Below are 17,292 nucleotides of genomic sequence, written 5' to 3'. Positions count from 1 at the left end.
GCTTTGAATCTTCAGATGCGCCAACATTTTTTGAGAAGTGTGTTTCCATAGAAAAACAAAACAAAAAGGGCCCATCACCTGGTTCTAATTTATTCCATGCAAACTTCATTTACGAATACTTTCTGCTTATTTTCGCTGCCGTCATCCATCGAATAAGAACAAAACCAAGAGGAAAATTTTTCTCTAAGCGTCCCTTCCTTTGCCTGGCCTTTCACATAACCAAGTGAGTGCCATCATGCCTGGTATGTTTGTTGGTTTCTCAGGACGCATAGACCAAGCAAGTTTGTGCCAGCCGTTTCTCGTCTCACAGACGCCAGAAGTTTATTACAAACCAGTCTAGTATGTCACCGCAATACTGCTAACAAAGTCATACCCATACCTTGGCAAAGTTGGCGCGGCTCACTCAAACTCACTCACAATTTTTTTTTTTCGAATCACCACTCACTCAAACTCAGACTCAATGCTGAGCAGCACATCTGCGCTCACTCAAACTCAAACTCACATTGCGCAAAACTCAGAACTCACTCGGACTCAAAACTCAAAATGTACTCAGAACTCAAAATGTACTCAAACTCAAAATGTAATCAAAACTCAAAATGTACTCAAACTCAAAATGTACTCAAACTCAATATGGACTCAAAACTCAAAATGTACTCAAACTCAAAGTGTACTCGAACTCAAAATGGACTCAAAACTCAAAATGTACTCAAACTCAAAATGGACTCAAAACTCAAATTGTACTCAAACTCAAAGTGAACTCAAAACTCAAAATGCACTCAAAACTCAAAATGCACTCAAACTCAAAATGTACTCAAAACTCAAAATGTACTCAAAAGTCAAAATGTACTCAAACTCAAAATGGACTCAAAACTCAAAATGGACTCAAAACTCAAAATGAACTGAGAACTCAAAATGGGCTGAGAACTCAAAATGTACTCAAAACTCAAAATGTACTCAAACTCAAAGTGAACTCAAAACTCAAAATGTACTCAAAACTCAAAATGCACTCAAACTCAAAATGTACTCAAAACTCAAAATGTACTCAAAACTCAAAATGTACTCAAACTCAAAATGGACTCAAAACTCAAAATGGACTCAAAACTCAAAATGAACTCAGAACTCAAAATGGGCTGAGAACTCAAAATGATTTCAGAACTCATATGGCCTCACAACTCTCTCATGCTAGGAATTTACTCAGGGTCAGATGGACTCTGATTTCATTAGCAGTCAGTGTTTTCAAATTCACGCGTGGTAAAAATATTACGGGTGCAAATTCGTGAGCTCAAACTCTTGCATTCGCCACGACATGACACCATAGCTCCTGTGAGGTCGGAAACAATTTTCGTTGCAGATTTAATACAGCTATACCTCCTGCCCATGAAGAGTAGCGCTGGTTGGAAGCAATTGTACGTATACATTGAATACCAAACTCTTGATGTAGGCTCCGTGTTCGTGTTCATGACAGAGGCGGTCCAGGCTCGATGGTGTGCTAGGTCCCCAGGTCGAAACAAGCAAGATTGGGTGAGGGGACGTGCGCTCACTGCTCCGTTCATTTATGTCGAAGCTGTTTAGGGTTACGGTTCCGTGCATTCTTGCTCTGCATCCTGAAAAAACGCCTTGTGTCAAAGCGAACTATCCCCGCGAATCTCTGAAGCGCGAGGCGTTCATGGATATACCTTTGCTGTTTTATTGCGTAGCATTCTTTGCCGAGTACACCCCTCCCCCTATCCCCACCATGATCTTGTAACGCCCTGCATATACGCAAAAATGCAGATATCACGGAAGTTCAACCTGTAATCATTATAAAAGCGTAAATGTAGAGAATTGATAAAACTAAATGTTAAAAAACTAAAAAAGAAATAAGAAAAATATCGAAATTGGCGAACCGTGTAACACGGGACTCATAGATCGTCTCAGATTGGGTGAAACTGCAGAGAGGTGTGGCGCTAAAGAATGTGGGGTATCAAATTGAGGGTCTCGAGGACGGAAATCACGTGGGACAAACAAAAAAGTGCCTCGTTGTTTGCTGAGGCACTTGCATTAGTTTTTATTAGCATTTGCGAGGTGGGATGAGCTCTCGTAGCTCGAAAAAACACCACGCTGTCGTTGTAAGCAATGACCGCCACCATACCCAGCTGTTAACTTCCAGCTGATGATCTGATCTGATTGTAGGGTTTAACGCGCCGACGTAATGCAGGCGATGAGGCGCGCCGTAGTGGAGGGCTCCGGATTAATTTCAACCACCTGGGGATCTTTAACGTGCGCCGAAATCTCATACACACGGGCGTTTTTGCTTTTCGCCTCTATCAGAAAAGCGGCCGCCGCGGCTGGGAATCGAACCCGCGACCTCGTGCTCAGCAGCGCAACGCCTTAGCCACTGAGCCACCACGGTGGGTTGTTAACTTCCAGCATGCACGTGTGTGTGAGTGTGTGTGTGTGTGTGTGTGTTTCAGAGTGTGTGAGTGAGAGAGTGAGAGAATGCGTGTGTGAGAGAGAGTGAGAGTGCGAGAGAGTGTGAGAAAGAGTGTGAGAGAGAATGTGAGAGAGAGTGAGAGAGAGTGTGTGAAAGAGAGTGAGAGAGAGAGTGAAAGAGAGTGAGAGTGAGTGAGTGAGTAAGAGAGTGAGAGTGAGTTAGAGAGTGAGTGAGTGTGTGAGAGAGTGTGAGATTGAGAGAGTGAGAGTGAGATTGAGACAGTGTGAGAGTGAGAAAGTGTGAGTGAGAGTCTGAGTGTGAGTGAGAGTGTGTGTGTGAGTGAGAGTGTGTGTGAGAGAGTGTGAGTGAGACTGAGAGTGTGGGGGAGACTGATAGTGAGAGTGGAGTGAGAGTGTGAGTGAGAGTGAGTGAGTGTGAGTGAGTGTGAGTGAGAGTGAAAGTGTGAGTTTGAGTGAGAGTGAAAGTGAGAGTGAAAGTGTGAGTTTGAGTGAGAGTGTGAGTGAGAGTCTGAGTGAGAGTGTGAGTGAGAGTAACAGTGAGTGTCAGTGTGAGAGTGTGAGTGAAAGTGAAAGCGAGAGTGTGAGTGAGAGTGTGAGTGAGAGTGTGTGTGAGAGAGTGTGAGTGTGAGTGAGAGTGTGTGTGTGAGTGTGAGTGAGAGTCTGAGTTTGAGTGAGAGTGTGAGTGTGTGTGAGAGAGTGTGATTGTGAGTGTGAGTGAGAGAGTGTGAGAGTGAGTGTCAGTGTGAGGGTGAGAGTGTGAGTGAGAGTGAGTGAAAATGAGAGTCTGAGTGAGGGTGTGAGTGAGTGTGTGAGTGAGAGTGTGAGTGAGTGTGTGTGTGTGAGTGAGAGTGTGAGTGTGTGTGAGAGTGATTGTGAGAGCGAGTGTGAGAGTGTGAGTGAGACTGAGAGTGAGAGTGTGGGTGAGACTGATAGTGAGAGTGACAGTGTGAGTGAGAGTGTGTGATGTGAGTGCGAGTGAGTGAGTGAGTGTGTGTGAGAGTGATTGTGAGAGCGAGTGTGAGAGTGTGAGTGAGACTGAGAGTGAGAGTGTGGGTGAGACTGATAGTGAGAGTGAGACTGAGAGTGAGAGTGTGGGTGAGACTGATAGTGAGAGTGACAGTGTGAGTGAGAGTGTGTGATGTGAGTGTGAGTGAGTGAGTGAGCGTGTGAGTGTAAATGTGTACCTTTTGCTATATCCTCATAATTATAACCAGAAAGCATTTTTATATTTGCCCCACGTGATCCCCCTCGACGAGACCTTTAATTTGAAACCCCACACACCCTGCAGGGTCATATGGAATTCATACCAGTCAAACTAACCATGACTCTCATGACTGTAACCAGGGCGCATTATTTAAGTGTCCAACGTGATTCCCCTAACTGGAACCTTCAATCGACGCCCCACATGCTTCAGCGGCATCACCTTGAATTTAACCCAATCTATGATTAATAATGACTATCTCATGATTCGAACTACGAAGCATTTTTTTTATTTGTACCACGTGATTCCCCTCGTCAAGACCGTAAATTTGATACCCTACACGCCCTAGCGGGGTCACTTCGAATTTTACCCCAATATAAGACTCGCCATGGCAATCTCATGGTTATAACCAGGAAGCATTTTTGTATTTCTCCCACGTGATTCCACTCACCAAGACTATTAATTTGATACCCATCACATCCTAGCGGAATCAATTTGAATGTTAAACCAATCAATGACTAACCATGACTATCTCATGATATAGCCCTACCACATTTTTGTCCCATGTGATTTCCCTTATCGGAACCTTCAATTTGATGCCCGAGACACCCAGTGGCATCATTGTGAATTTTAACCTAATTTATGACCCATTTTTAAAATGTCATGATAATAATCAGGAAGCACGTGATTACCCTCATCGAGACCTTTAATTTGATACGCTACACGCCCTAGCGTCATGGACTTAAATTTTAACCGAATCTATGACTTACCATGACTACGTCATGATATATCCCTAACGCATTTTCGTCCCGAATGATTCCCCACATCGAGACCTTGAATTTGATTCCCCACATGCCCTCGCAGCGTCATTTTGAATTTTAACCCAATCTATGACTCATTATGACTGCCTGATGACTACAATCAGGAAGCATTTTTTTATTTACATCGCGTGATTCCGTTAATCCGGACCCGCCGCGGTGGCTCAGTGGCTAAGGCGTTGCGCTGCTGAGCACGAGGTCGCGGGTTCGATTCCCGGCCGCGGCGGCCGCTTTTCTGATGGAGGCGAAAAGCAAAAACGCCCGTGTGTACGAGATTTCGGCGCACGTTAAAGATCCCCAGGTAGTCAAAATTAACCCGGAGCCCTCCACTACGGCGCGCCTCATCGCCTGCGTTGCGTCGGCGCGTTAAATCCTACAATCAATCAATCAATCCGTTAATCCGGACCTTTCATTTGATACCTTACACGCCTTAGCCTCATCAGTTTCACTTTTCAGCCAATCTAATGTGGTCATTATTCTGTCTTAAGGGGCGCTGCCCAGTCATTTCAGCGAATTCATTTGAAACAGCAGAAAGGACAGCCCCCGCCCCCATTTCCCCGCGGCTCTCACCTCTTCCTTTGTGACCCCTAGTATATCAAGCCGTTAACAGTAACAGGCGAACAACCTGCACGCCAGCGCCGCAATGTGGTTTCCCACCACCCTTTCCCACGCTCTTAGTGATCCGTCAGGAGGAAAAGTTAAGACAACCCTTTTTTATGACCTCACCAGTCAATTATCACTCACGCGCCCAGCCGCGAAAATTAGGTATACAGCAACTGCTTATGGCCATGAAAATTCAACAAGAAACTAAAAAAAAAAATCAGACACCCCCTCCCTCCCAATCGATCATGCAGATCGCGATTGGTGCCGTACCTGCAGGTGACCTGAATTCCGAGCCCACAGTGATGCATGAAACTTAACAGCCAACCATAGCTGCCTGCTAGGCTACTCATACGCACTCGAACTCAAAATGGACTCAAAACTCATATGTACTCAGAACTCAAAATGTACTCAAACTCAAAATGTACTCAGAACTCAAAATCGACTCAAACTCAAAATGTACTCAAACTCAAAATGTACTCAGAACTCAAAATAGACTCAAACTCAAAGTGTACTCAGAACTCAAAATGGACTCAAACTCAAAATGTACTCAGAACTCAAAATGGACTCAAACTCAAAATGTACTCAGAACTCAAAATGGACTCAAACTCAAAATGTACTCAGAACTCAAAATGGACTCAGAATTCACTAGGTCACAGGCGTACTCAAACTCAATCGGACTCAAACTCAGTCGGGATCACTCGGCTCAAACTCACTCAAGCTCAAACTCACCATGCCACACTAGCCTCGCGCTCACTCAAACTCAAACTCACGCGTGAGTTTGAGTCCAAACGAGTCTGAGTGAGTGGACTCATATGAGTGAGTTCGCCGACCTATGGTCATACCTCATGATTTGTAGCTGCAAATCTACACAAATAATGCAACATGTTTTTGAGGCATGTGATAAAGTACAAATGAGGCTTCGATTTGTCATAGTGTTTTTACTGCAAACTAACATCTGTGGGGACCCCGTGGGTACCCCACGCCTGCTGTGCAGGGCCGTTTAGAGTTAACAGCCCGGTGCTGCCAAAACCGGGATGCCGCGTAGGCGGAAAAGCCGCACGAGCACTTCCCCATCGGCAATCACGACACGGAGTGCTGGCCTCCTAGCAGCCGGCTCCTCTACCGGCACCCTGCTCTCTCAACAAAGGTGACGTTGGTGAGTTGCTCTGAGGGCTTTTCTGCAGTGGTTAAGGACCGCGTGGGTCGGACAAGGGAATGGATGTTCCTTGACCCTCAGACAAGGCGAGTCCCTCGTTACAAGACAGGCCAAGTTGGTGGCCGCGGACGGTTTGATGATTTGATTGATTGATTGTAGGGTTTAACGCAGGGTGTCTAGCAAATTTCGTAATTCAATTTCCCTGACTTTTCCAGGTTTTCCATGACCATTTTAGTTGAAATTCCCTGACCAATACAACACGCGCCATTTTGTGGAAACGGTCCATGAAGCATATAAAAAGCGTAGAGAAAAGACATTCTATCATACGGAAAAACATATTTGTTGCAAGTTCCCTAATTCTCAAAATGCACTTTGATTAATTTCAGTTTGCTCATTGAGGTTTGCTTGCCTTCAGTTACGGCTTCAGAGTTTATTTCATCTTGCGGGATAGAAACTTCAAGTTGCGCTTCAGCAAGCACCTTTTGCTTTTTTTCTTGATTGTCCTGGCTTGACATGCAACGTGAACCGCATGGTGCGTTGCGCGTGCGCGTTGCGTGTGCGATTTTTTGACGCCCGCGTCGACGATTCGCGCACGCGGCAGCTTCTGCCTCGCTCAGAAAATGACGCGCGTCGCGCGCGGCAGTGGGAGGAGCCTGACGACTTGCGCCAATGGGGAGCCACGCGCCTCATGGCGGCAGTTTCGAAGCTCTCGAGGCAGCTTGCTGGCTCCGCCAGACACGTTTGTTAAGGCTTACCTCCCCGGCAGGTATTGCATGGGCCCTTTCAGTAGCGGCGCGAATGACGTTTTATTGTACCGTTTTCGCCCACATTATAAGCTCTTTTACCACACGAGCAACTTCGTGCGTGCCTTGTGCGGCATTTTAGAGAGCGCTTAGAAGCGGTCGCTCGAGCTCCCGTCACCACTTCGCGGTCGAAGCCACCGCCATGTTGCCGCCGCCGGCAGCACCACGCGCAGCCAGTCCGCGGCATCTTAGCCTTCAACCCAGCGTCCCGCCTAATTGTGGTCGTAGCGCCAAATCCTCCCCTGGTGAGCCTGGGCGGGCAAAAGTGAGTTGTAATTGCCATAGCAACGTCACCGCCATCTTGAGCTTGGAGGCGTACTAATTGTCATGGCAACACAGCGAGGAGGCGCAAAATGGGGGGGGAGGGGGGGCTGATGCTTTTCTCCCCCCGCTTCTTCCCGCCGCTCCGCTGCCGGCCCCGCTAGCGCCGCCCGCTAGGCCTCGCCGAGACCGGCGCGCCTCCATGCAGGCGTACGTACGCAGCTGGGACAGTAAGACCGCAGCAGAAATCGCACTTCAACACTTTATTCACGTTACGAAAATACGACCGAGCACAAACGCAACGTGCCGTGATAAGCACTGATGTTCGACACGGCATAGCACAAGTTGACATCGAACACGGTACACGAAGTTGTACAGCTCACGACACCGCGCTATCGTTCAGAATAAATTCACGCTTTACGAACGAGTGTCTCACCTTTTGCTAACACGAAGCAAAATCACTTCTTGCTGCGCTTCCTCCCTGTGCATGGGGCATATAACCGCTCTTCTGTGGTCTTCAGAACGCTCTCACGATATTTCCGCTATGCTACGACTCGCACGCGAGCCCCGCGGCTTCTCTCGCGCACCGGCGCCGCTGTTGCTCCGGCAGCTGCAGCGACCGTTACCCCGCTGTCGCGCATGCGCGCCTAAAGTCGCGCCGGGAAGAGGTAGAGTGGGAAAAACAGTGAGAGAAGGAGGAGTGTTTTGCTTGCCCCGCGCCGCTGCGACTTGGAGCGCGTAAATCAAAGAGGAACTAGCAAAAGACATCCCCCTCGCGAGGGGCACGATCTAATGCACAGCATTTCCGAGGGGGTGCGCCGGCAAGTCGTATCTCTCGATCGCGGGACCCGTGTCACCATCTTTCGGAGGCGCGGGACAACTTGTGGCGCTTTCGAAACAAACCAGAAATGAGTGAAGGATATAAGGCGCGTTCGGTGCATCGAAATCTGTGTCGGTTTCGTGACTCATTCGGTAGTGCGCCGGGCGCCGTGCGTTCGGAACCGCCCGCGGCGTCATGGGTTCGAAACCGGGCTCCGGAAACTGTTATTTCTTTTATAGTGTAGTGGCCTGGCTGCGGACTACGACAAGGCGCGCCTGCGGACTACGACAAGGCACGCCAACGCCGCGTGACATTGTGAGTTACTAAAATGCTATGCATTTAAAAGTCACCTCGGACTGGCGCAGCGTGCGGGTAGTTCCACGGCAGCGTCAGCGCGCCTGTGATGTGCGCGGCGCGTTTTCGCGAGCAGAAAACACCCCATGCGGTTCACTGGGTTCGCGCTAAACCATGTTTCTTTTTGATTATGTAATTCTGGCTCCTGATGTCATAAGGAAGTTCTTTCAAAATTAGCCCCCCAAAAACGCTGCCTTTTAAAATTCGCTGGAGAAAAAGCCCCGTTTTGCGTGCGATTTGGGCACCACCTAGACGTCCCTCTGCCGCAAATGCACCCAGGAACCTAATAGCGTCCTCGATAAACACGCACCGGTGTTGCCCCCAAAACCGGCGCGGTGCACAGTGCCCCACGACGGTGCGTACCGGCACGGAGCGTTGATCGAGGACAAACGGGGCGGTTCTACCCAGGCGCCATCTCTTAATCGAAGAAATCAACTCATAAAAACGTTCACAAGTAACAATACAGCACTGTAATGAGACACAGCGCTATTTGAAAGTGGTATTTATTGAAGGCCAATGATTATATGTACGCACAACTTAAATCCGTCACACATGCGGAACAACGTACTGCCACCGCTTCCACTAAACAGCTACATACAAGCTGCTTCTAATCTTCGTTTGAGCCATAATGCGAGTGCCTGTTTTGTTCCGCCCTTCCGTTACAGCAAGTACGTCTTCATCGTCTAGGCACTCCGGTAACAGTTCATGATAATTCGATCGAACGAAACGAATGTCAATCCCCAACTTTCTGGCAATGCATGCAGCCGTCTTTGAAGTACACAAAGTTCGCGTCCTCATTTACAATCTCTGGCCGTTGTTACCGCCCGTTAGGAGCCTGTCGCATCGTTGCCCGATGAATTCACAAGCACGCCATCCTTGTCAGCAACAATACACAGCTCCGTCCGCCTTGACACGAGTGCGGCGATGCGCCGTCGCTGCAGCCATGGAGGATCCATGGCTGCAGCAGACGGCGGAGGAAGCTCCTTCGCCGGCATCGTCCGCGATGCATCTCGGGACTGCACGCCGGCGCACCGTCGACTCTCTCGGTGCGCGGCGGTGCAACCAAAAATTGCCCCACGACGGTGCACCCCGGTTTATCGAGGACGGACGGTGCACACCGGTGCTGCCCCGGTGTGCACCGGTGCGGTTAATCGAGGATGCTATAAGCCAGGTCCGTGGACCGCACGGCGAGTTTCTGCACGTGATTCGTGCGCGGTATTTTCACGGCCGCGTCGACGATTTCGTGCCTGCGGTGGCTCCTTTCCTGCACAAGCGAGTGCGTTTGTGCCTTGAGTAGCATTTTAAAGTGGTCAGAAGCGGCCGTTGGAGCTACCGCACTACTCCGCGGCCGGTGCTGCCGCCATGTTGCCACCGCCTGCCGCTCGGCACGCACCGTGCGGGAGGTTTCCGCGGCGGCGTCAGCGCGCCTCGGGCGTACGCGCCGCGTTTTCCCTTGCAGAAAAACCAGAAAACGTTTCATGCGGTTCACGCTTTCGTCGCGCGCGAACGTGTTACGTTCGGTTTGCGTTCGCGTTGGGTTCGACTGGTTTCCCCTATTCTAAAACTGTATGGACAGGCCCCAAAGTGGTTTTCCCTGACTGGTACTACTTGATTCAAAAATTCCCTGACAATTTCCTGACTTTTCCCGGTGGCTAAAAATTCCCTGACTTTTCCCGGTTTTCCCGGTTTTCCCGGTCGCTAGACACCCTGGTTTAACGTGTCGACCGACGCAGCGCAGGCGATGAGGCGCTCCGTAGTGGAGGTCTCCGGAATAATTTTGACCACGTGGGGATCTTTAACGTGCGCCAAAATTTCATACACATGGGCGTTTCTGCTTTCCGCCTCCATCAGAAAAGCGGCCGCCGCGGCCGGGAATCGAACCCGCGACCTCATGCTCAGCAGCGCAGCGCCTTAGCCACTGAGACACCGCGGCAGGTCCACGGACAACTTAATGAGCTTGTGGAGATGAAGTCTCCACGTGGAGACAGGCTGTCCCAAGCTTGGGACAGCCTGTCCATTGTGTGTTCCATATTTTGACGAAGCAATAAAGTGTGGTGGGAGTCGACCGAACCCTCGGCGGCGTCCCCGCAATGCCGCGGTGGGGATCGTGCCTTTGGTTATCGTGTGCTTCCACGCGATCCCCACACATCCAGTATCCTATTCCCTGCGCACAATGAGCCGTATGTAAATTTTTCGTGTAAATTAAGAATGCTGACCGGCCACAGCTGTCCTATCTTTTGTAAAACACCCCAACTAGTCCTTCGGGCGACACAAAGGTTGGGCGAGAAAGTAGCTGGTGAATCGCCACTTTTCCCTAATATCTCGGCCACTTGCATAAAGTTGTCTCTGAAATTGCGCCACTATTATTGGGGAAAAGCAGTATTTTGAATTTTAGTGCACTGCACTTAAGTGTTACACTCCTGTGGTTTCACAGTGCCATCATTCGTTGCTGTGAGTGAACGGACACCGAAGACAGGTGAGATAGAAAGAGCAGGAAAGCGGAGGAGGCAAGCATGGTGAAAGTGTGAAGGGGAGGGCGGTATGTACGCCGGGACGGTGCGAGACACCGTCTCCGACTGCAAAGCGCCATGGGATAACCGAGAGAACGAAGTGGCGAGTGAAGATAGAGAGAGAGCACGAAAGCGGAGGATGAAAGTATGGCGAACGGCGCGAGACATGGTCCCCAACGGCGACGCGCTACAACACAGCACCAGAGTATATCGTGTGCACTCGTGTGTTCCCTGATGCAGCGATTACTTCACGAGACGCAGCAGATATGCGCCATTACCCTGAAGACCCTGTGCACCAATTTCGCATTACGGAGTATCGTATCATCGGCCAAATTTTTTTGTTCGTATTTTGTTGTTACGATGGCTTTAAACTACTTGACAGTTTTTTCTTGCTCCACTTATATAATTCTACTCATCGAACCGGTCTGGCAATGTGTTCAAGCTTCTGGACCGGTTTGTGAACCAGTTTAAAGCTTCTGAACCGGTTCGTTAACCGCTTCAGTACGTGATTTAATCAAATCGGAATGAAATGAATTCACCCGAACCCATACGGGTATCTTTTTTCCGGTTCGGCACAGGGATTTATACACAACAAAAATCCCGGGCCATCTCCACTAACGTGAAACCTGAGGAGGGGCAAAGCATGCAGTGTATAAGGGTATTTAAGGATTGTAAGTCTCTCTCTCTCTTGCCACACGGCGCGCGCTGATTGGGCACCGGAGAAGCGCCGGTGCGAGGAGCAATCGCATGCTTGCTGAGGTGGTGGTGCCGTCTCTTGCGTTGAACAGGATTTAAGCAATTAAACGAGAGACAGACTGGCCTTAAGCTGCCTTCGTGTCACACACCGCAGCATGCTAGGTAGCGCGAGACATTGGAAAACAAGGGTCCCGGTGTGTTCTTTTTTGCCTATGGAGACGAAAAATTTTACTGCGAGGCGTTAGAAAACAAAAGTCCCAGTGCCTTAGTACAGTGACTACATGCATGAGACTACAGGAGACGCCGACAATCCGAGCCCCTAAGGTGCTTCGCCCCTAAAAATGTGTTTGATTCAGTAGACAGTGCTGCAGTGAGGAAATCATAGGCAGAGCAGGAAGCAGGGACTTACACACGGTACAGGGTGGACATATACAAGGGGAATACAGGTGTGATAATCCTCCACCAGAAGAGCAGGGGGTTCCCTATCAGTAAAGGCGTCAGACAAGGAGACGCAATCTCCTTGAGGTTATTTGCAGACAGTCTACAAGGGATGTTTAGAAAGCTCGTTCAGGATGACTCAGGAACACGAGCAAATGGAGCATATGCAAACCACTTTAGAATTGTGGATTACACTGAGTTGTTCAGACAGCCGGGAGAGCACTTCCAAAAAATGCTTTAGAAACTGTACTCGCAAAGCTCAGTCGTAGGGTTAAAGTTAAACATGAAGAAATCAAAAGCAATGTTAAACAGACATGCAGGAAGCCTCCCTTTCAGCCTACGTGATCAAATACTACAAGAGGTGGGTGAATATAATTTTCTTGGTCAAGCTGTCACAGTTGATTGAAACCCCGAGAAGGAAATCAGGCACAGAGTACAGTTGAACCCCTTTATAAGAGACACGTACCGGGGAGCAGTTTCTGTCTCTTATACGAGATGTCTCTTATAAGCAGGGTACCATGTTTTCACTTACTAATCAGACCCTAGTTCAATGTGGGCACCGTATGACTAAAATAAGCTCAAAAGAACGCCACAGCATTTTTCAAAAGATTCATTCTAATTATTGTTTGGTCCCAGAATTTATGAAACTTTGTTTGCTTCATGACTGTATTTACACTGTTTTTTACAACCGATTCTACAAGCTTTTTTTCCTTTCCTTGTTTGTGGAAGATGAATCGTAGATGTTGAGTTCACAAGCCTGATGAATAGCCAGAGCGCACAGCTTCTTCCGCTGTGTGCTCAGGCTATTCATTACGCTTGCAGGACTCGACGTCTGCAGTGCTTCTTGATTGGGAGCTACGCGAGTAGGAGAGCCCGCATGTGTGATCGCGCTCCATCCAATGAATGGCAGTAAGCTTCAACCACTTCTGTCAGTTGCATTTCCATTGGCAGGGCTTCTCATTGTCATTTCATAGCTGACTGAACCACTTTGTGTTTGCTGAAGTTATAACAAATAGCGACTGCAGCTGTCTGTCGTCCACCTGTGTTTCCACAATGGAAGCAACTGAAATTGGTGACTGGTGGCACTGCATCTGAAGTTAAAATGTCTGTTTCAAGCGAGATTATTGATTAAACTTCAAGGATGACTTGTCCCTTATAACCAATCTTATACATCCAATGTCTGTTATAAAAGAGGTCGATTTAATGGGAAAGATTGGGCAGCCAACCATGTGGGTGAATAGTGTCTCTTATACCCATTTGTCTCTTACATCAGTGTCTCTTATAACGAGGTTCAGCTGTATAGAACAAATAGTGTGTGGTTTGAGTTTTTTTTTTTTAGAGAAAAGGGGGGGGGGGGGGGGGGGGGCAGGTTTGAGTGCACTTTTAATTGTAAAAGTGCAATCAAAAGTTTAATTTCCTTCGCACTATCCTCCACCACTGATTTGCGGGCATCGGCTGAGACGTTCCACTTGCCACTGACCACAGTGATTTAAAGCTTGTCACGTATTCAGATGTAACGAAAGAAATTCACCTTCCAAATCAGCAAAGTGCTCCTGAACTTAAAGAAACAGCAAATGTGGGCAACAAACAGAAACATTGTCAAAACTGCAATGTGCCATACCAGGATGGTCGAATTTGTCAACAGCATCCAGAACTCAGCCAATGATGACCCTAGCAAGCAGATCAAGGCCACTGTGAATCAACTCTAAGTTGATGAGCATACCATAAAGTGTGTTTTTTTTCTTTTCATAAAGCATTCAGAACCAGTCCTACAACGGAAGATCGAGGCTTGTGCCACACATCAGCGACTGGCAAAAAATCTTCCACGACCACCTCACTGCTGATGGGTAGCCGGATAACTCTCCAAGGTTAAACCTGCTGGATGACTGTGTGTTTGGCTTTGCTTGAAGTGACCCCAACACTAAAAGACCACTGAAAGCACCCTATAATTGTGTGATGATGAAAACTGACCAGGACCACCGCATCAATCAGGGCCCACCTTGAGGTTGCTGTAGTCAAAGAAGCAAGTCTGAGTACTGAGTACAGCTAAGCCTGGAGGGTAAAAAGGACAGTGTGACGAGAAGAGGTTGTTGGAAGCGCGGACTCACGTCGAGCACCATCCCATGAGGGGGTTCTCCCAGCGGCCACGGTTGTCAAACTCCATCTTCCACTTGTGTGTGTTGTGGGTGCCCGACTGCATTGCGTTGCGGGCGGGGACGAAGATGCGCACGCGACGGGTCTTGATGTGCTCCTCAGGAACACCCGTAAGGCAGGAAATGTCCATCTGGGAATGCAAAGCAAGGAACACTGAACATGTGCTCGGAACTTGCGAACCAGCGCTAAGAAGAAGGTGGGCGAAGCAGAAGGGCATCACAATTACGCTCAGTACAAGACTGGAACAGTAAATGCGCTCAAGCACACATACCATCTGGTAAAGTTGGCCAGGGGCAGGCACAGGGAGGCACATGTAGGCTACCGCAAATATACAATCTCAAACTCTGTGAACAAGAACACAGGAGCCCGATACATTACACATTATTGGGCTAGTGTGCAGAAATCCTGAAGAGATTCAGCACATACGCAACATGAAAATTGTTGCATTCCAATTTATTGTAGGAGCTAACCTCACTGCACATGCACATGTGCTGCCAGACATGTAGATTTGCACATGTGCTGCACACATGCAGAGCTTCTGCAAGGCATTGCTAGGCCACTCTCCTAATACAAAAAGCCATACACTCCCATGCTCATGTTCCAAGAGGTCAAGATAGTGACTAAAATGCCAAGTGCCCACTTAGTCATTCAGAGAGCTCACTACACCTTATTGCATGAAAATAATAGCAGTGTCACACATGATCAGACCTAGACCGCAGAAACATGATGAACATACGTGCACGCAGACTGCCAGCCATGTCTATTATGCTTCTCTTGACTCCGATTCTGGCCACAACTTGAAGTAGGAAACATGACAGATTATTTCAAGGATGCACAAAGAAATACAGAACGTAAAACAGCTCTGTGTCACACTACGGTGCCATTTTAGCACACCTTAAAGAGGCTATGCACACAAAATAGAAGCTAGTTTTAATCGAAAGATTCTGTGTTTTGTAGTGCCCCCAGAACTTGTCTGGAAGCAAACGATGCTTTGTTCACTGACAAATTAATCAATTTAGGTTTAAATTTTGATTCTCCCACCAAATCGTACGCTTTCGTGCTTTCTGCAATGGCACTATATGTGCTGGGGAGCCTTGTTTACCGTTAGCCAACTTACACGATGCCACCATACGGCGGCGGGCCGTTTTATACCTTTGCTTTGTTTTTGACATATTTGTACCTGGCTTGTTTTTGTTAAGGTAGAAAACAATCATTTTGTGAAACATGGTGCTCGTTCAACAAATATGGTCACATAAGACACTGTCGCTTATGACAATCAGCCAGTGCCGTCTGAGACAAACCCAAAGCGCCGCAGTGCTGTGCAGCTAAAACAGCTCAGTGCATGCAGTACCAACAGCAGTATGCATCGGTACTTCTATGTTTACGTGTACTTTCATAACATCCACTGTTTACCCCACCATTCTTACTGCAATAAAAAAAATGTGCCCTAAATGTAGGCGCAAATAGCTTGTTTGGCAAGCTTATAAGCCCTGCCTAATTTGTGTTTGCTCTTGCCGGCCCCAGCCAATCACAGAGCTGGCACATATGACATCATAGATTCAGTTGCGGGAAATGACGTAGTGGGTCACATGGCCATTCCTTTTTTTTCCTAATTTGAGCGAAGTTTACGTTATAAGTGGTGCCAGCATGACTCTAACGAGGCAATCTTTCGAATGAACCAAATGTGTGTTTTGCCTGTATGGCCCCTTTAAGTCCCAGCATTACTGAGCTGATAGATGTAACTCAAAGAAAGTGTCCGTACTACACATTTTTGTCCCTGCGGCCTGCAGTCGCCAATTGGCAAGTCAAATTGCCAACTTGCCCTTTAATTTCTCAGATGTCTCCCGTTTCACAAATGAAACACATTTATTGGCCCCAACTTGAGTTATTCCTCTACAAATGTCTGGTCCACGTTGTCCACGGGGATTCAGGGTTACCTTCCTTTTTCAACTGGAAACACTGGTGTAAGTAGGCAGGCTTATATAATTACGTAACATTAACAGTCACCTCGTAAGAGACAGCTACTTTTAAAAAAGCCTAGTTTTGTGCAGTGGCTGCACAGGAGGAAATATATAACACCGTGAATCCACTGATGCAAAAAGCACTACTAGGTCTCGGGCACTTCAACCCAATTTTCTAAATAATCCCAGTGAAGTTGTGGCCCCCTCACGCGATCGGCATTAATGTGCACGCACCACGAAAGGAACAACATACGCGGGAAGAAAATTACAATACATTTGATATTTTAAAGGCCAGCGTACGGCCTGAACAGCTTGGGGTGTCACATTGTGGGGCGCAACAGAGGAGTCATATATACTCACTGGAGTGTCCACGGTGATTACAGCTTCGGCAATTTGCTTTTCCTTTTGAAGTTCAGCGGGATCTTTAAGAGCAACATCCGCATCTTCTGGCACGTAGTCGGTTACTTGGGAAGAGTCGGATGACGCCAACCGGGATCCAAGGGGCTGCAACAAGCTGTACCCCAACAAGGCACTCTTTTCTTCACGGAAGAGCGAGATTATTTGCGCCTTACTCTCAAAGCTGAAGCGGGTAAGAATACTGTCCAGAGCACACTAGGTATGTCATAACGAACTACTGCAAAATAACCTTCAGGTCGTTCGTCGCATGACTTAGGGTAATGCATGCAAGCTTTGACTGCAACTATGAAAAAGTGTGATCACACTGCGAAAACATAGAAAACGTACCTTTTTGCAGACGTTCCTTGCCACAAGTAAGAAAACTTTGTACGAATAGCACGGGCAGACAGCATATCGGCAGCCCTTCTGCTAGAATTTCCAGCAGCAAGATTTGGATAGACTTGGCTTGACTTGCTTCTTCGGACCTTCGACTTTAAATTGGATTGAAGGAATTCCTCCAAAGCAGCTCCGTATGTTATTTGTCCATTAATTTCTCATGTGAGAGCAGCCATAGAGTTTCATACAAATTTTGTATGAAACTCTATGAGAGCAGCAGAACTGCCCAAAACTGACATGGCCTTTAAAATACTTGCTAAGGGTGAAGAAGTCAGAACAGTGATTGCTCTGA

At 47.9% G+C, this 17,292-nt stretch overlaps 1 protein-coding gene across 2 annotated transcripts in view; it reads right to left on the bottom strand.

Moving 5' to 3' along the window:
- Positions 1-17,108, bottom strand: part of Nd-18 (NADH:ubiquinone oxidoreductase subunit 18) — a 66,565-nt gene extending 49,457 nt beyond the window's left edge. For both annotated transcript variants that reach the window (XM_077699673.1, XM_077699672.1), the window contains exons 1-3: positions 16,953-17,108; positions 16,569-16,722; positions 14,202-14,377 (exon numbers count right to left, since the gene is read on the bottom strand). In XM_077699673.1, the coding sequence (XP_077555799.1) occupies positions 14,202-14,377; positions 16,569-16,722; positions 16,953-17,017 (395 nt within the window). In that variant the 5' untranslated portion in view covers positions 17,018-17,108. The remainder of the gene's footprint in view (positions 1-14,201; positions 14,378-16,568; positions 16,723-16,952) is intronic.
- Positions 17,109-17,292: the final 184 nt, after the last annotated feature.

This window comes from Haemaphysalis longicornis, unplaced genomic scaffold (assembly GCF_048455015.1).
Source record: "Haemaphysalis longicornis isolate Haplotype H1 unplaced genomic scaffold, Haemaphysalis longicornis Haplotype H1 scaffold_2, whole genome shotgun sequence".
Lineage (NCBI taxonomy): Eukaryota > Metazoa > Arthropoda > Arachnida > Ixodida > Ixodidae > Haemaphysalis > Haemaphysalis longicornis.
This window is presented reverse-complemented; position numbering and strand designations above follow the sequence as displayed.